Source organism: Labrus bergylta, chromosome 7 (assembly GCF_963930695.1).
Source record: "Labrus bergylta chromosome 7, fLabBer1.1, whole genome shotgun sequence".
NCBI lineage: Eukaryota > Metazoa > Chordata > Actinopteri > Labriformes > Labridae > Labrus > Labrus bergylta.
The window spans coordinates 5,738,052-5,753,018 of NC_089201.1; the positions used below are offsets into that span (position 1 = coordinate 5,738,052).

At 45.4% G+C, this 14,967-nt stretch overlaps 1 protein-coding gene across 7 annotated transcripts in view; it reads left to right on the forward strand.

The window, feature by feature from the left end:
- Positions 1-14,531, forward strand: part of fgd4a (FYVE, RhoGEF and PH domain containing 4a) — a 69,647-nt gene extending 55,116 nt beyond the window's left edge. For all 7 annotated transcript variants that reach the window (XM_029278440.2, XM_065956575.1, XM_065956574.1 and 4 more), the window contains 14 exons: positions 1,304-1,718; positions 5,684-5,773; positions 5,913-6,058; positions 6,455-6,611; positions 7,210-7,348; positions 7,428-7,486; positions 7,572-7,718; positions 8,046-8,218; positions 8,528-8,558; positions 8,652-8,732; positions 8,825-8,950; positions 10,257-10,394; positions 10,513-10,653; positions 11,847-14,531. In XM_029278440.2, coding sequence (XP_029134273.2) covers positions 1,304-1,718; positions 5,684-5,773; positions 5,913-6,058; positions 6,455-6,611; positions 7,210-7,348; positions 7,428-7,486; positions 7,572-7,718; positions 8,046-8,218; positions 8,528-8,558; positions 8,652-8,732; positions 8,825-8,950; positions 10,257-10,394; positions 10,513-10,653; positions 11,847-12,116 — 2,113 coding nt within the window. In that variant the 3' untranslated portion in view covers positions 12,117-14,531. The remainder of the gene's footprint in view (positions 1-1,303; positions 1,719-5,683; positions 5,774-5,912; positions 6,059-6,454; positions 6,612-7,209; positions 7,349-7,427; positions 7,487-7,571; positions 7,719-8,045; positions 8,219-8,527; positions 8,559-8,651; positions 8,733-8,824; positions 8,951-10,256; positions 10,395-10,512; positions 10,654-11,846) is intronic.
- The last annotated feature ends 436 nt before the right edge of the window (positions 14,532-14,967 follow it).

Genomic DNA, 14,967 nt, shown 5'->3' on the forward strand with positions numbered 1-14,967 from the left:
TAGCCCTCTAGTGGCCCCGGAGAGGAGAGAAGGGAAAGGACCGCAGCTTGAGAGAACAGAATTAGCCTACTAATATACTAATCTGGTTCACATGGCACTAGGCTGCCTTAAAGACGGCCACATGGAAGGTGAAGCTCTTCTTAAATCTCATCTAGTTAGGCCTGTTTGAAAACACTGTGGTGCACTGCAACACTTGTTGTGTTATTTATATGCAAAGAGGAACTGCTCTACAAAGTGACATTGTGTGTGTGTGTGTGTGTGTGTGTGTGTGTGTGCTATCTGCTAATCGCGGTAGCGTATAATTCAGCCTCCCTCAGAGGGGTCCGGACGGTATTGTCTCATGTCTAAAGCCTCAGGTGGCCGACAGCCCAGAAGTGATTCATCTGTGGAGTTTTTCGGCAGCCTGTTGTTCCTCTATTTATACATACTTCCTGTTTATGCTGGACGGTGACATTCAGCGCAGAAGTAAACGAAGATCTGGCTAACTAGTGATCTGAAGTGCTAACCATTTGATGCATCAGTTCAGGTTTGGTTGCAGATACAGTATGAAGCGTTGCTTTTCTGCTAGAAAGTGTGATTCTTTTGTTTGGCTTCTTTCTGAGGCCAGTTTGAGCGCAGAAGTGAGGGCAGCAGTCTGAGCTAAGATACAGTTGTAGCTGTATCTGCTGCTTACAGTTAAGACTGGAGGTCTGGAGGGTCGTTTACAGGGAAACAGCTGTGCTGCCTGCCGCTACAGGATGTAGAGCGGATGAATAATGTCATTGGACATGCTTGTGAGTGTGTGTGTGTGTTTGTGTTAATCTCTAAGCTTCCATCCCTGCGCTGTGTTTCAAATTGTCTTGAACAAACTGTTTTTCCCATCACGTTCAATCAACCAATAGGAGAGCTGTAGGAGCACAGTGTGTAATTCTCCTTGGAAGTAGGACATTGTCTCTCTCTGGGGGGTTAGTGTTGTATCTCCCTCCTTCTCCTCCCTCACTCTACCTCCATTCCTCCTGAGCTCACACACACTTCCTCTGCAGAGCGCTGGCTCTCGGCAGCCTCATAAGACTGAAGGCTGAAGTTTGTGCATCTCGCTGTTTTATTTTTAACTCTCACACTCACATGCAGAATCTCTCTGCTTAACGTTGAGTCCCGCTCCCCCTCCTCGACATCCTGGCTTGAGCAGCTCCCTGCACACACTCCTGTGATCTGTCTTCTTAATTTCACCTCTTTTCCTGTCCTGTCTTCAGTTACTCAACTCATTCTGTGCCCTCGTTGGTTGACCAACTTCCTCCTCTACTTTTGTCCTCTGTTCCCCCAGCAACACAGACAGCAAGAGAGACGGCTCGCCGCTCAAACAGACCAGCAAGTCGACAAACTGCAGCCCGGCTCACTGCGCCCAGCAGACGAAGACGGACACGGACGGGACTCAGGAGAAGCACTCCTCGGCTCCGGCCGTGCTGCAGGATGCTGACAAGCCGGAGGCTAACGGGATGCTAGGGCAGATGGAGCCGGAGAAGGAGGAGAAACAGGAGAAACAGGAGAGGAACAATGAAAGCGTGAGGATAGAGACCGTGGGGCTGGTAAACGGAGATATGGGCGGCGGGAGTGCAGAGCCGAGCGATGAACATTCAGCACCTCACACAGACAGGACTGGTACAGAGAGCCACTCTGAGAATGAGGACAGTAAAACAGACAGCATGCAAAGGAACGACGAAGGGAGCACAGAGCAGAAGGTACGTGCACACCTGCTGGTTTTCATGGTTAAAGATTTTTTTATTTATGTCTCGTGTGTCGTCTATTTAGAGCTCTCTTGTTGCCCTGCAATCTCGGGAAGACCAAACATCAGAATTCATTTATGTCCTGGGCTTTCAGCACAATTAAATCTTCTGAACTGCTTCACTGTAAGTTACTGTAATGCTGTTAGGGTAGAGTTACGAGATAGTGTGTATCCGTGAGTTTCTCAGGCTGAACAGATGTAAGCGTGAACAGCTGAATACATGCCTCAGCGACTCCCCACCCCACCCCCCTCCTGTGGGAGCCTGCTGTTGTCTAGAGATTATAAATATCTTAGACTCAGATCAATCTCTGTCTCCTCACTGCTGAAAACAACCAGGTCGCCTCTGTGATAACTGAGAGGAAGAGCACAAATGATCAGTCATCTGTGCCATCAACTGCTCCCCGCTGAAATGTTCAGTCTAAACACTGGTTTGTTGACCTGGCTGAGCATTGTCAGGTTGAAACATAGCTTCTGTAATGAACTCTTTGGAGGTTTGAGCCATTGCATGTTTTGTAGTTCCACTTTTAGACCCTGAAACAGGTCAATTGTGTGAGCTGTTTCTATCTTGAGTTAGAGATGCTTTCACTTGTAGAAACTTTGATATTGTCACATTTCTGACTTTAGGTCCACTTCAGCTTTTGTCTTCCTGCATCCACAATCAACCTCGACAAAAATGACTGATTTTTATCTCTGTTAAGAGTCTTAACTTTTAAAGTCAAACTTGATTATCAGGGCTGCATTTTATTTTGCATCGAGTAGGACACTAAAGAGAGAGTAGGTAGGCCATGGAAAAGGAGCCACAGGTCGGATTCAAACCCCGGCCGCCACTTGAAGGGCCAGACTCCATACATGGCGCCGCTAACCGCTAGGCCGTCTGCACCCCAGGACTGAATCCTAAAGATCAACTAAGTTTTGTGCCCCCATAACTCATCTCAGACTCACAGTAGACCTTTAAAGGATCAAATCATTTTTAGAAATCGTGTCTTAGTCAAAACATGCTGACTACAATACCCACAATTCAACTGAAAGACAGTTTGCTCAAAGGGTTTGTGTGTTTTGCTAGTAGCAGCAACCTTAGCCTCAAGCTATCTGCTGTAAGCTAAATTATTTTCAGCTCCATATCTTTTTTTTATTTGAAAACTTAATCTGCAGCCCCAACCAACGCTGACTCGAGTGACATCACTTGAGGTTATAGGTGTCATTTGGTGCGTTCCATTTGATCTCGGAGGTTGGATATTTCGAGTTGCTAGTCTGATACGTCATCAGGGACGCCCCCTGAAGTCGGAATTCTGAATTGGAAACTCGGAGAACCTTCACTAGCCTGAGTTAAAATCCAATATGGCTGCTCCGTGCATCAACAGTAAAGTTTAAGTAGTAACTATCATGTTTATTAGCTACATAGTCCTGTTTTTGTGTAATTAAATCAATCACACCAATAGTATCATGTAAGCTCTATCTGTGGACATGTTGTTGAGTTATTTCCACACACTAACTATCATGTAGTGTGCTGTTATCGTCAGGTATCAACTAACAAAACAAAGGTTCTCCTTGAGGCGTCCATGTTGCTTGTTATTAACTCGCAACAAGAACGCAGTTAACTTGGGTGTGACGTCATTCCCAACTCAGAGATCCCAGTTCCTAGGTAAATGGAATGCACCGATACTTCCCACAGCCTGATCTCTTTATTATTTCATATTGAAGTTTAACAATCTTATCAGGTGGCAGTCCTGCAGCAGACAACAAATCCTTCTACCAAGTGGTCCGGTTTGGTTCAGTACAGTTTGGTACAGTGAACCCTGATCTTGCTCACATTTCCACAGCCAGCCGTACTCTTACTTGGTAAGTGGAGTGTAAGCCTGATGGCAATAGCTGCGTCAGCTAAGTAATAGCATAACATCATAGAAGATGGACACAGTGGAAGAAGGAGACACAGTAAAAAAAGGGCAACAATGGAGGACGTCCAGCGGGGTCTTTACCTCCGATGCTACGCGCTGACATTAGTCGTAAGAAACAAAAACATCCTTGAAATTAGTTTCTTGAAAGCGGAGGGATATTTACACATGGTGCGTTTTGTTAAAGCAGCAACCTCTTTGTCTTGAAAAATGAAGCCAATGCGGAAGTGCAAAATCCTGTAGTTCCTCGAGTGTCCACTTGAGGTTGGCTCCTGGAACACCGGAAGTAACATCTACATGACAGGCAAAAAAGCCATTTTTACATCATAAATAAACATGATTACAGCCTGGTACAACAAATTAAATAGGTCTGATTAGTTATTGTCATCACTGGCACACACCCGCGTCAGCTCCAGCTCTCAGTCTGTTGTTAGGTTGACTGAAAGTTAGACTGAGAGAGCATTTCCAGCATGGCGGCTGCTGCCGATAAGCCTCTGGAACCCCCTGCAGGAACAGACGGCTGACATCACTCAGGCTTTGTCCACTAATATTTACAGTCGCCCAATCATCGGACTGCAGTGTGTCTAGCTCCGCCCTTTAGGGTCACATTGGTACGCTTGACACCCCAACGGAAGGGTAGCAAAAAAGTAGGACGGTACAGATTGGTTATTTTAGTACCTCTCCTGACTTTGGACAGTGGAAACACCAATAAATGCGTACTGAATCGTGCTGAACCGTACTGAACTTTGTATTATCATGGATGTGGAAATGTTAGGCTGGTTGCTCTGAAACATTTGAAAAGGAGTCCGAGCGTCCTTGCAGATCTGCAGCAAGTGAAACATCTGCAGCCGTGGTCTTTATGGCATTTAACTATCACGTTGTTCTCATCTCACATGATCTGTTAACATTTTGACATGTTGTTTTGTGCTGATTAGTTTACCACACAAACTCTGCTTTGTTTGATTTTGTGTTATTTCCCTTTGTCCACGTTTTCATTTCCTTTTCTGAGAGCCGCAGGACAACACACACACACACACACACACACACACACACACACACACACACACACACACACACACACACACACACACACACACACACACACACACAGAAAAACACTGAACATTTAGCTGCACTGATGTGCTGAACCAGATTCAGTGCAATAACTGAAATGTTTCCATGATAAACAGTTTATCTTTGACGTTTAGAAAAGCGTAACATGCTTCCTTAAAGAAAACATGACGTTTTTTCCGGCTGTCCAAAAAAGAAGTCAGTGATACGAACCAAACGGGAACTTGCAAAAGGACAGGAAGCTCAACTCTGTAAATAATACAGAGAATACTGAGCTGCACTGAATCCATGCACGGCTCAGGTTCTCAGAATGTGTGATACTCTGACGCTTTTGGTTCCTACAGTAGACCATACACTCTTTGTTCTTTTGACGATTGATGGGATCACAAAGTGACAGAGCTTAAAAAACAGCATCTGATTCATGTCACAAGTTCCAGGAGAGGAATGAATCCTCCAAAAGCTGCAGTTTAACTCCTGCACACTGTCTAAACTTGCAACATTTCCGAAAGCTGCCAATGTTTCCGTGCAATGGAGACAGTGTGCAGGAGTTTTCTTGCAGCTTTTGGATATTAAAAACAGGGAATTACCCGACATAGGCTGCCCAGGACTTCTGTTTTTGAAGCTGTGGTATCTAAAAAGGTGTCGTTATTGTCAGATTTTTACCAATGTTTTATGGATTGTTTAAAATTCTGGTTTCAGGACAACTCTTTGCACTAGAGGCGGTGGCTTTCCCCACATTTCTTCTTTAATATAAGATGACTAAGTGTAACCTGAAAACCTATTAAGGTCCTTTCAGCCTTCTGACACAATAATCACTCATCATTAGAGACGTTTTGGACTGTGTGACTCTTTAAACAGAAGATCACTTTCAAGCTTCACCAGGTTACTAATGAGACGTAGTTAATGAAGAGGACCACATATATCTAAAAGTTCACCTCGCTATGTTCTCTATTTTTAGGAGACGAATGAACAGAAGCTGTTTAAGATCGCCAGCGAGCTCTTGCAGACGGAGAAGGCGTACGTGGCCCGACTGAACCTGCTGGATCAGGTGAGGAACTTTTTTTTTTAAATGTCTCACAGTGAAGGAAGGAGCAAAGGTGTTAAAAACAGGCAGTTTATTGTAGTCTTGTGGTTTTGTTGCCATGGGTTTCTTTGTGTCATGTTTGATGTTGTGTGTGTCTCCTCAGGTGTTCTGTACTAAGCTAATGGAGGAGGCAAACAAAGGGACATTCCCTGTTGACGTGGTGAAGAACATCTTCTCCAACATCTGCTCTATCAACGCCTTCCACAGCCAGTTTCTGCTCCCTGGACTGGAGATACGCATGGGAGAATGGTGAATTAATCAGCCTGTAATTAAATTATAATCAGGGGGCGCCGGCAGCCTGGTTAGTGCGCACGCCCTATGAACAGAGGCTGAAGTCCTCGGAAGTGGGGTCCTGGGTTTTAGAATCCAAATTCAAACCATTGTAGAGAGCTGTCTCCCCCCACCCCCTCCTCTCTAGAGTCGATGCTCACACAGGTTGCCATGTGGTGGACACTGAAGCTTCAGTGTTTAGCCAGCTCTGCATCGGTCTGTAAACCTTTCTGTGTTCTAACCTCTCTTCATTTTTCAAAAGTAGAAAAAGTAAGAGGCTTTTTAGGTGGAGTACAATAGAGAGAGAGAGAGAGAGAGAGAGAGAAGCCTAAATGACAAAAATACATTGTCTCATGACAACCCTTCCCTCTGCAGGGCGTCCAAACCTCGCATCGGGGACATCCTGCAGAAGCTCACACCCTTCCTCAAAATGTACGCGGAGTACGTGAAGAATTTTGACAATGCCATGGAGCTGCTCAAACAGTGGACGGACCGATCGCCTCAGTTCAAGGCCATCATTCAGGAGATTCAGGTAGAGCCAAATGTTGCATGAAAACAGACATGTTCAGACATGTTTGATAACCGTACATTGCCGGGCATATGTACTTACCTTTGTTTCATGTTGACATGTACAGCTGACTATTAGAACAGATTTCATTAGGGTTGCACACACTGGATCAACACAAGCTATTCTATTATTTTTAAGTGGGAGGGAATATTACAGGGAATCAAAAATGATGCACAATTAAATACGTGAAAACCCTTGAGTGTTTCACAGGGAAACCCTGACGTAGCTCAGGTGTATCCAGTTGTTTTATTCGCCTGACAGATTGTCTTGAGTGTAGGAGGGTTGAATATTTATTAGGGCCCAAAACCGATACCGATATTGGGGAGAGAAAAAAATCCAATACCGATATATCGGCCGATATTTTTGTTTGATCTATCTCCGATCTGTAGAGATAGATGGATTAAGTTATACACATTTATTGTGTTGATCTGCAGTTATCAAACACTTGAAAAGATGTATAACAAAGACAAGATGGTCACTCAACTGGAAAGTAACTGAGCATGACTGAGCTTAACATGAATAGAAAAGCAAAGTTCTAAATGTTGTCTTTTTTTCTGAGCAGAGTACAGATATGTGTGGCTCCTTGACGCTTCAGCATCACATGTTGGAGCCGGTGCAGAGAGTTCCTCGCTACGAGATGCTGCTCAAAGACTACCTGAAGAAGCTGCCTGAGGACGACCCGGACCGACGAGACGCAGAAAGTACGTCAAGACAAATAAAACGACCTCACCATGAATGTATTTATTTTCTGAGGTAACCTCCTCTCTTTTGTTTCTCCAGAATCGTTAGAAATCATCTCCACAGCCGCTACGCACTCCAACAGCGCCATACGGAAATCTGTGAGTACAGATGGTTTTTAAACCAAACAGAATCTTTGTGACATGTCGACATAAAACTAAAAGTAAACGTCTGGTCATTATTCAGGACAATCTGAAGAAGCTGATGGAGATTTATGAGATGCTGGGAGAGGAGGAGGACATCGTTAACCCCTCGAACGAGTTCATCAAAGAGGGTCACATCTTAAAGCTGGCCGCCAGGAACACCTCGGCCATGGAGCGATACCTCTTCTTGGTGAGTGGGGTCCTAATGAAGGACACAGCAGGGAAATATGCTGAAGCCTGACTTTGTCTGCAATTGAAACAAGTGAATCATTCTGAGCCAGGAACACCTCTGTGTGAAGATACATCAGGGGCTCATGAACACATCTCTCAATTACGGAGATGAGCAGATGATGAGATTATGGTCTGCCTGTTTCTTATTAACTTCAGGCAGAATGTCTCCCATCTGTGTGATTGAGCTACCTGCAGTGTTTTAAGACCGCCCCCCACGGAGGAAAGCAAAGAATTATCTTTGAGTAAAGAAGCCCGTCTGACATTTTTGTGCTTCTCTTTCTGCCAGTTCAACAACATGCTGCTGTACTGCGTGCCAAAGTTCAGTCTGGGCGGACCGAAGTACACGGTGAGGACGCGGATCGGCATCGACGGCATGAAGGTGGTTGAAACCTCCAATGAGGACTACCCTCATACCTTCCAGGTGTCGGGGAAGGAGAGGATGCTGGAGCTCCAGGCCAGGTACTTCTTAATACAAAAATCTTTACCCACAAAAAATAATTAAAAAAGCATCTCCTTTGCAATCCGTGTAGAGGTGCAAATACGTCCCTGCCTCTCCCACACTGAACGCTGGAACTGTCGGTCATTTGTTACCACACGCTGTATAATTTCACATACATGTGGAAGACCACCTAAATGAGCACACCCGATCTCTGTTTTTAAATCCTGTAAAGCTCTAAAAGACGTAAAAACTCTCCGACCACGGCTAACTGCTGTGTGATTAGTGGAACATGTGGTTTGATGCTTTTTCTGCATTTCTTTCCTCCTCAGCTCGGAGCAGGACAAGACGGGCTGGATTAAGGTACACACAGTGCAAAAGCATTCATTTTCAACGCTTCATAATATGTGTTTTAAGCTTTATGCTGAATCTGAGTTTCATATTTTTATCCTACAGGCTTTCCGGGAGACCATCGACATCTTCCAGCTGAAAAACGAGTCGTTCAAGAACGCACTGAAAGACGTGGAGGAAGTGTCGGTCAGTGTCGCACCAGAGCTAAAAATAACACACTTTTAAACACCTTCCTGCGCAGTCGTACTCATACTGAGTTTGTTTTCATGTGAATGCAGAACGCAGAGCTTGGAGTGAGAGCCCCACGCTGGATCCGCGACAATGAAGTGACCATGTGTATGAAGTGTAAAGAGCCTTTCAACGCTCTGACGAGGCGGAGACACCACTGCAGGGCCTGCGGATACGTGAGTAATGTCATGAATGATGCATTTACAGTCCATAAGAAGAGCTCAGTCAGAACAACAGAACGCTTCAGAGATCACAGAGATGATTTTACACTCCACACACTCAGTGATTATGTTTTTCCAAAGAGAAGTAAATGTTAACGATTGAATGAATGCATCACCCACGTCCTACAATTCAGGATCAACATATTGATTTTGGTGCAAAGTTTAACGTTTAGTTCACACAAGTATGAAAAAATAATGAATCCTGCAAGGACACATTTGTTGCACGCCATCTCTCCTTTCTCTCCCTTTATTTTCTCTCACTTCATTGTGGTTGAAATACTTCCTAAATCAGGGATCACACAGGTCTTTAAAAAGTCATAAATTATATGTTCAAAATGTAAGGTTATAAACTGTCTTAAAAAGTCTTATTTAAGCTGCATGGTGGTGCAGTGGTTAGCGTTGTTGCCTCACAGCGAGAAGGGTTCCTGGTTTGAATCCCAGTCTGACAGGAGCCTCTCTGTGTGGAGTTTACATGTTCTCCTCGTTCATGTGTGGGTTCTCTCCAGGTACTCCGGCTTCCTCCCACAGTCCAAAGACATGCTCGTTAGGTTAACTGGAGACTCTAAATTGCCCGTAGGTGTGAATGTGAGTGTGGCTGGTTGTCTGTCTCTATATGTCAGCCTTGTGATTGGCTGGAGAACAGTCCAAAGTGTAACCCCGCCTCTCGCCCAATGACAGCTGAGATTTAACTCCAGCCCCATGTGACCCCAAACAGGAAGAAAGGTGTAGATAATGGATAGAGAGGTCTTAAATTTTAGAGACATGTCTGAGTACCCAGTGAGCGTTATATGAGCTTTCGTTCATTTTTGGGGGATTTGCTTCCTCATGTGACAACACATAGCATTTTTCAGCAGCAGATTACGTACGCATACAGAAACAGCCAATGATAGAGAGAGAGAGGGAGACAAAGTTGGGGAAATGCAAGTTCAAAGGAGCTTCGGCTTCATAAGGAGTGGTCGGCAACTTGCAACATTTGCACTCAACCTTTTGATAAATAGGACAATGGGAAATAGCCGATGAGTTGAACATGAAATTTAAATAAGGTGCAGACAGCTCCGTGTGAACAAGGTATAACTTAGACTTTTGGGTCTCTTAAAAGTCATACATTTGATTCTAAAAAGATCAGCAACCCTGCTTATAATTGCAGTAAATTCAGAGATTCTCAAAGCTACTTCCATTATAAACTATATGTCTTGTTTTGGATAAGAAAATGTTGTAAGACAGGAGAATGACAGATCTGTTCTCCATCTTTCTTCACCAGGTGGTTTGCTGGAAATGTTCAGACAACAAGGTGCCACTGGCATATGATGGAAACAAGACGAATAAAGTGTGCAAAGACTGTTTCTCCATCCTGACGGGAGAAAGAGTAGCAGAGGGCAAGAAGAAGGGCATCCTGGAGGTGAGGAGGATGTACTGCAACAGACATGTTGAATATAATGCTGGGATAAAAAAAACACACATATGTCAGCTCGGTTTGATGTTTCAATCGATATGTTTTTTTGTCTCATTGCGTGCAGATCGAGGCAGCTCAGTTCTCAGGCAGCAGCATCATGTGTGGCTTCCTGCAGTACTGTGAGAAAAACAAACCTTTGCAGAAGTTTTGGTGCGTCATCCCTGAGAAGGAGTGTCTGGTGCTCTACCTGTACAAAGCTCCGCAGGTAAAACACACAGAGCATGAAGCAGAAAGTCTGTCACACATATTTACTGTATTGGCCTGAATATGGTGTCTGGTGTCTTTCCCTGGTGTCTCTCCCTGGTGTCTCCCTCTGGTGTCTCCCTCTGGTGTCTCCCCCTCGTGTCTCCCCCTCGTGTCTCCCCCTCGTGTCTCCCTCTGGTGTCTCCCCCTCATGTCTCCCCCTGGTGTCTCCCTCTGGTGTCTCCCTCTGGTGTCTCCCCCTCGTGTCTCCCTCTGGTGTCTCCCCCTCGTGTCTCCCTCTGGTGTCTCCCCCTCATGTCTCCCCCTGGTGTCTCCCTCTGGTGTCTCCCCCTCATGTCTCCCCCTGGTGTCTCCCTCTGGTGTCTCCCCCTGGTGTCTCCCCCCTCCCTCTGGTGTCTCCCCCTGGTGTCTCCCTCTGGTGTCTCCCCCTGGTGTCTCCCCCTCATGTCTCCCCCTGGTGTCTCCCCCTGTTGTCTCCCCCTCGTGTCTCCCCCTGGTGTCTCCCTCTGGTGTCTCCCCCTCATGTTTCCCTCTGGTGTCTCCCTCTGGTGTCTCCCCCTCGTATCTCCCTCTGGTGTCTCCCCCCCGTGTCTCCCTCTGGTGTCTCCCCCTGTTGTCTCCCCCTCATGTCTCCCCCTCATGTCTCCCTCTGGTGTCTCCCTCTGGTGTCTCCCCCTGGTGTCTCCCCCTCATGTCTCCCCCTGGCGTCTCCCTCTGGTGTCTCCCCCTGTTGTCTCCCCCTGGTGTCTCCCTCTGGTGTCTCCCCCTCATGTCTCCCCCTCATGTCTCTCTCTGGTGTCTCTCCTTGGTGTCTCCCCCTCATGTCTCCCCCTGGTGTCTCCCCCTGGTGTCTCCCCCTCATGTCTCCCCCCATTGTCTCCCCCCGTTGTCTCCCCCTCATGTCTCCCCCCGTGTCTCTCCCTGGTGTCTCCCCCTCATGTCTCCCCCTGGTGTCTCCCTCTGGTGTCTCCCCCTCATGTCTCCCCCTCATGTCTCTCTCTGGTGTCTCTCCCTGGTGTCTCTCCCTGGTGTCTCCCCCTCATGTCTCCATTGGCATTTAAAGGTCTGGAACAGGAATACTATACAATCCCTCTTTTTCAGGCATGTTTTAAGGAAAAATAAACAAAGGGAATTCAGTATTTAAAATCACACCATGTAGCTAACAGCTCTTCTTTTCCTGATCTCCCTCCACAGGATGTGAAGGCTCAGTGTTCTATCCCCCTCCTGGGCTACTCTGTGGACGACACCGTCCGGCCCACAGACTCTCCGGCCAGCTTCCGCCTCTCGCAGTCCAAATCCATACATAACTTTGCTGCAGAAACGGAGGAGCTGAAGCAGCGCTGGCTCAAAGTGATCCGGGTGGCGGTGACGGGAGAGGTGCCAGAATGTCCTCAGACAAACGGCAACAATTCAAACATGATGGACAACAACAACACACAGGAAGCGAGTACGGACAGCACATAAAGAGAGAAAACTCTGCTCATGAAAAGACGTAGTGTGCACATTGTGCTGCACACAAACACACACTCCTCCTCATGCTGACTGTGAACCTGAAACTTAAAGACGGAGGGGAGACCTCAGAGCTGGATTAGCTGCTTTTCCTCCTGTTTCCTCATAAAGCTACACAAGGACTTTTGATTCACTGCTAGAGCCGTGCTGGATTACTGAAGGACACGTCTGGTACAGTCAACACTAGAGCGCAGACTGAGGCCTCGGGATTGATTGACTTCATTCAAACAGGCACCATAAAGGACAGCTCGCACCCACTCATCATCACTTAATCCTGTCAGCTCCTCTCGAGCCAGTGGATGACCACAGACTTACACAGCGCCCCGTTCAGGACGTGAATCAAAGCAAACTGAAGTCTGCTGGTGCTGTAACCTCGACTCTGTGTACCTGTACAGTATAAATGTTATTTTTTGTCTTTTAAGAACCGTTGTGTTTTTATGTACAGAGATCAGTCCCAGGCTTTGTTTTGATAACATAGAAAATGATAAAGTATTTACAGTATTGCCCCGCTTCTGTGCGTGAGATAATGTTTCCTGAATGATACTGTGGTTGGATAACGATGTTCTCGTCTCCGTCTCTCACCTGTCAGTGTGAATTTATCAACAGTCCATCAAACTCTGGATGCATGCTGGCTGATCTGTCTGCTTTGCAATCTCTCGCTCCTGTCCTCAACTAAAAAGCTCATCCAAGCGTTCACTGTATGGGTGAACATGTGGGTTTATAAATACATTAATCAAATGTGAATGTCTGTTTATGACTTAACCCGTTACAAAAGTACCCGACAAAACAAAGTGTTTCATCACATTGATGCAACAGGCATGTCCATCCATTATGGCAATAATTCAGGCTTGCTCATTGATTGCAACACTGGTCAAATGTGAGCAACTTTGTGAGGCATAAGACTCCTCAGCAATTTTGCGATGCTTCTTTGTAGAGTTTGGAGAATCACACCATACAAATGTTTTTGTTAAAACACTTAAAAATCTTTAAAAATGTTAGCTCCTACAATTCCCATGATGCAACACATTCAGGACTAATATTAGACTTTCTCTGCTTCTAGACATACTTAGATCTTTTGTCATATATTAAAGGTCACATATCCTCCTCTTCTTCAACCAGTTTCAATACGTCTCAGAGCTCCTCAACCTATTTCAGCCTTGCTCAGAACAGGCTGTTTCTGTGTCTGTACCTTTAAATATGTAAATGAGCTGTGTCTGACCACGCCCCCTCTATGGAAGGGGTGTCTCGGGCTTTCTTGCTCCATGTCCTATTGTTTACGGTGAGAAGGCAGACTCAGAGGGCAGAACAAACACCTAGCTGTGGGAGTGTCACCCACCTGGGGGAGAGGCTACTGCCCTTTGTGATGTCATGAAGGGAAAATCTCCAAACTGCCTGTTTGAGCACACATTTTCTGAAAAGTGGAGCAGGCTAAAAGACGGAGAGGATGGACTTTTCTCATCATTGGGGGGGTTTGTAGACAGACTAGAGACACACATGTTAGAGTAAGAGAAACATGGTGAAGAGAATTTGGGTAATATGTGACCTTTAATATCAAGCCTTACACATATTAATAATCACCCTGAAAAATCATGTGCCATCATCAGGGTCATTGTCTAAGACTTAAGGTGAATTTAAAGCTGCCTCTGCTGCAGGTATTATAAACATGATAAATCTCTTTAATCTCACTATATGTATTGATGCATTTCTCTCAGACCTCTAACATGGATTATGCATTAAATTGGCACACTGAAAAGGTGAAGTCTATTAACACATAATAAATAACAGATGTATAACAGGCACTCGAGTGCAGAGTTTAGGATGAGTAAAAACCCTCAGAGCGTAACCGACCTTAACTTTAGTGTAGAGACGAGCGAGGATCGTCGTCTTTGTGTGGCAGGTTTTTCTATTTAGACGCAGCACAATCACAGATTTAGAAAAGCTGGTGCGAGAAATGTAAATGTATTTTTAATGCTGTAATTAATTTTATTATTTAAAAGTAATTTATAGAGTGTGACGAGCATGATCTGTTAAAAGTAGCACAAAGGTGTTCCCTCGGTCGGCTCAGCAGGTGGAAGGCGTTTTTCACCCGTCACATCCTGTCCTCAGATTCCCGCTGGACGAGCTGTGTTCAGTCATGATTCTGTTTGACATGAGCCCACCCCCCTATGCTCGATGCTGGTGCTCACGAGTCTGACCCCCCTCCCCCTCCTCAGTATTCCAATAAAAAACCAGAGCACAAACTTCCGTCTGTAAGATCTGAATGTAAATCCAGACTTCTGTGTGTCCTCGTCTCCCCAAAGGTTTGAGAATCGATGCACTTTACAGTCTTATAAAGTGTACCTTCAGAGAAAATAAAATGATTACATATGAGATCCAGCTTGTTTTTTTTTTTTTATGTTATACTTCCTCTACAGTAACTTTCCCTTCACCTTGTTATCGGAAACATTCACACAAGTCTCAACATCTCGTTTTGGTTCCTTGTTTTGCTTCTCTCAGAGAGTCTCCTCTGACACGCTCGGATGAGAAGTCTGTAGCTGCTGCTTTGGACAGTGTGACGGAGTTTGTCTGCAATTCTTGTGCATTAAAACAAGAAATGACTCCATGTTGGCAGCCTAGGACTTCTGTCTTTGTTGCCGTGGTAACAAAAGAAGTATCTTTATAATTTAAGCCTCAATAGTATCGTATCAGAAACTGTTGTAAGATGTTTTCACATATGCTCCTGAAATCCTCCTGACCTGGCTGTTCACTCATACACCTCACAGCTGGAGACTATCTCTGTCAGACAGCCGCCCGTCTTGTATTTAAT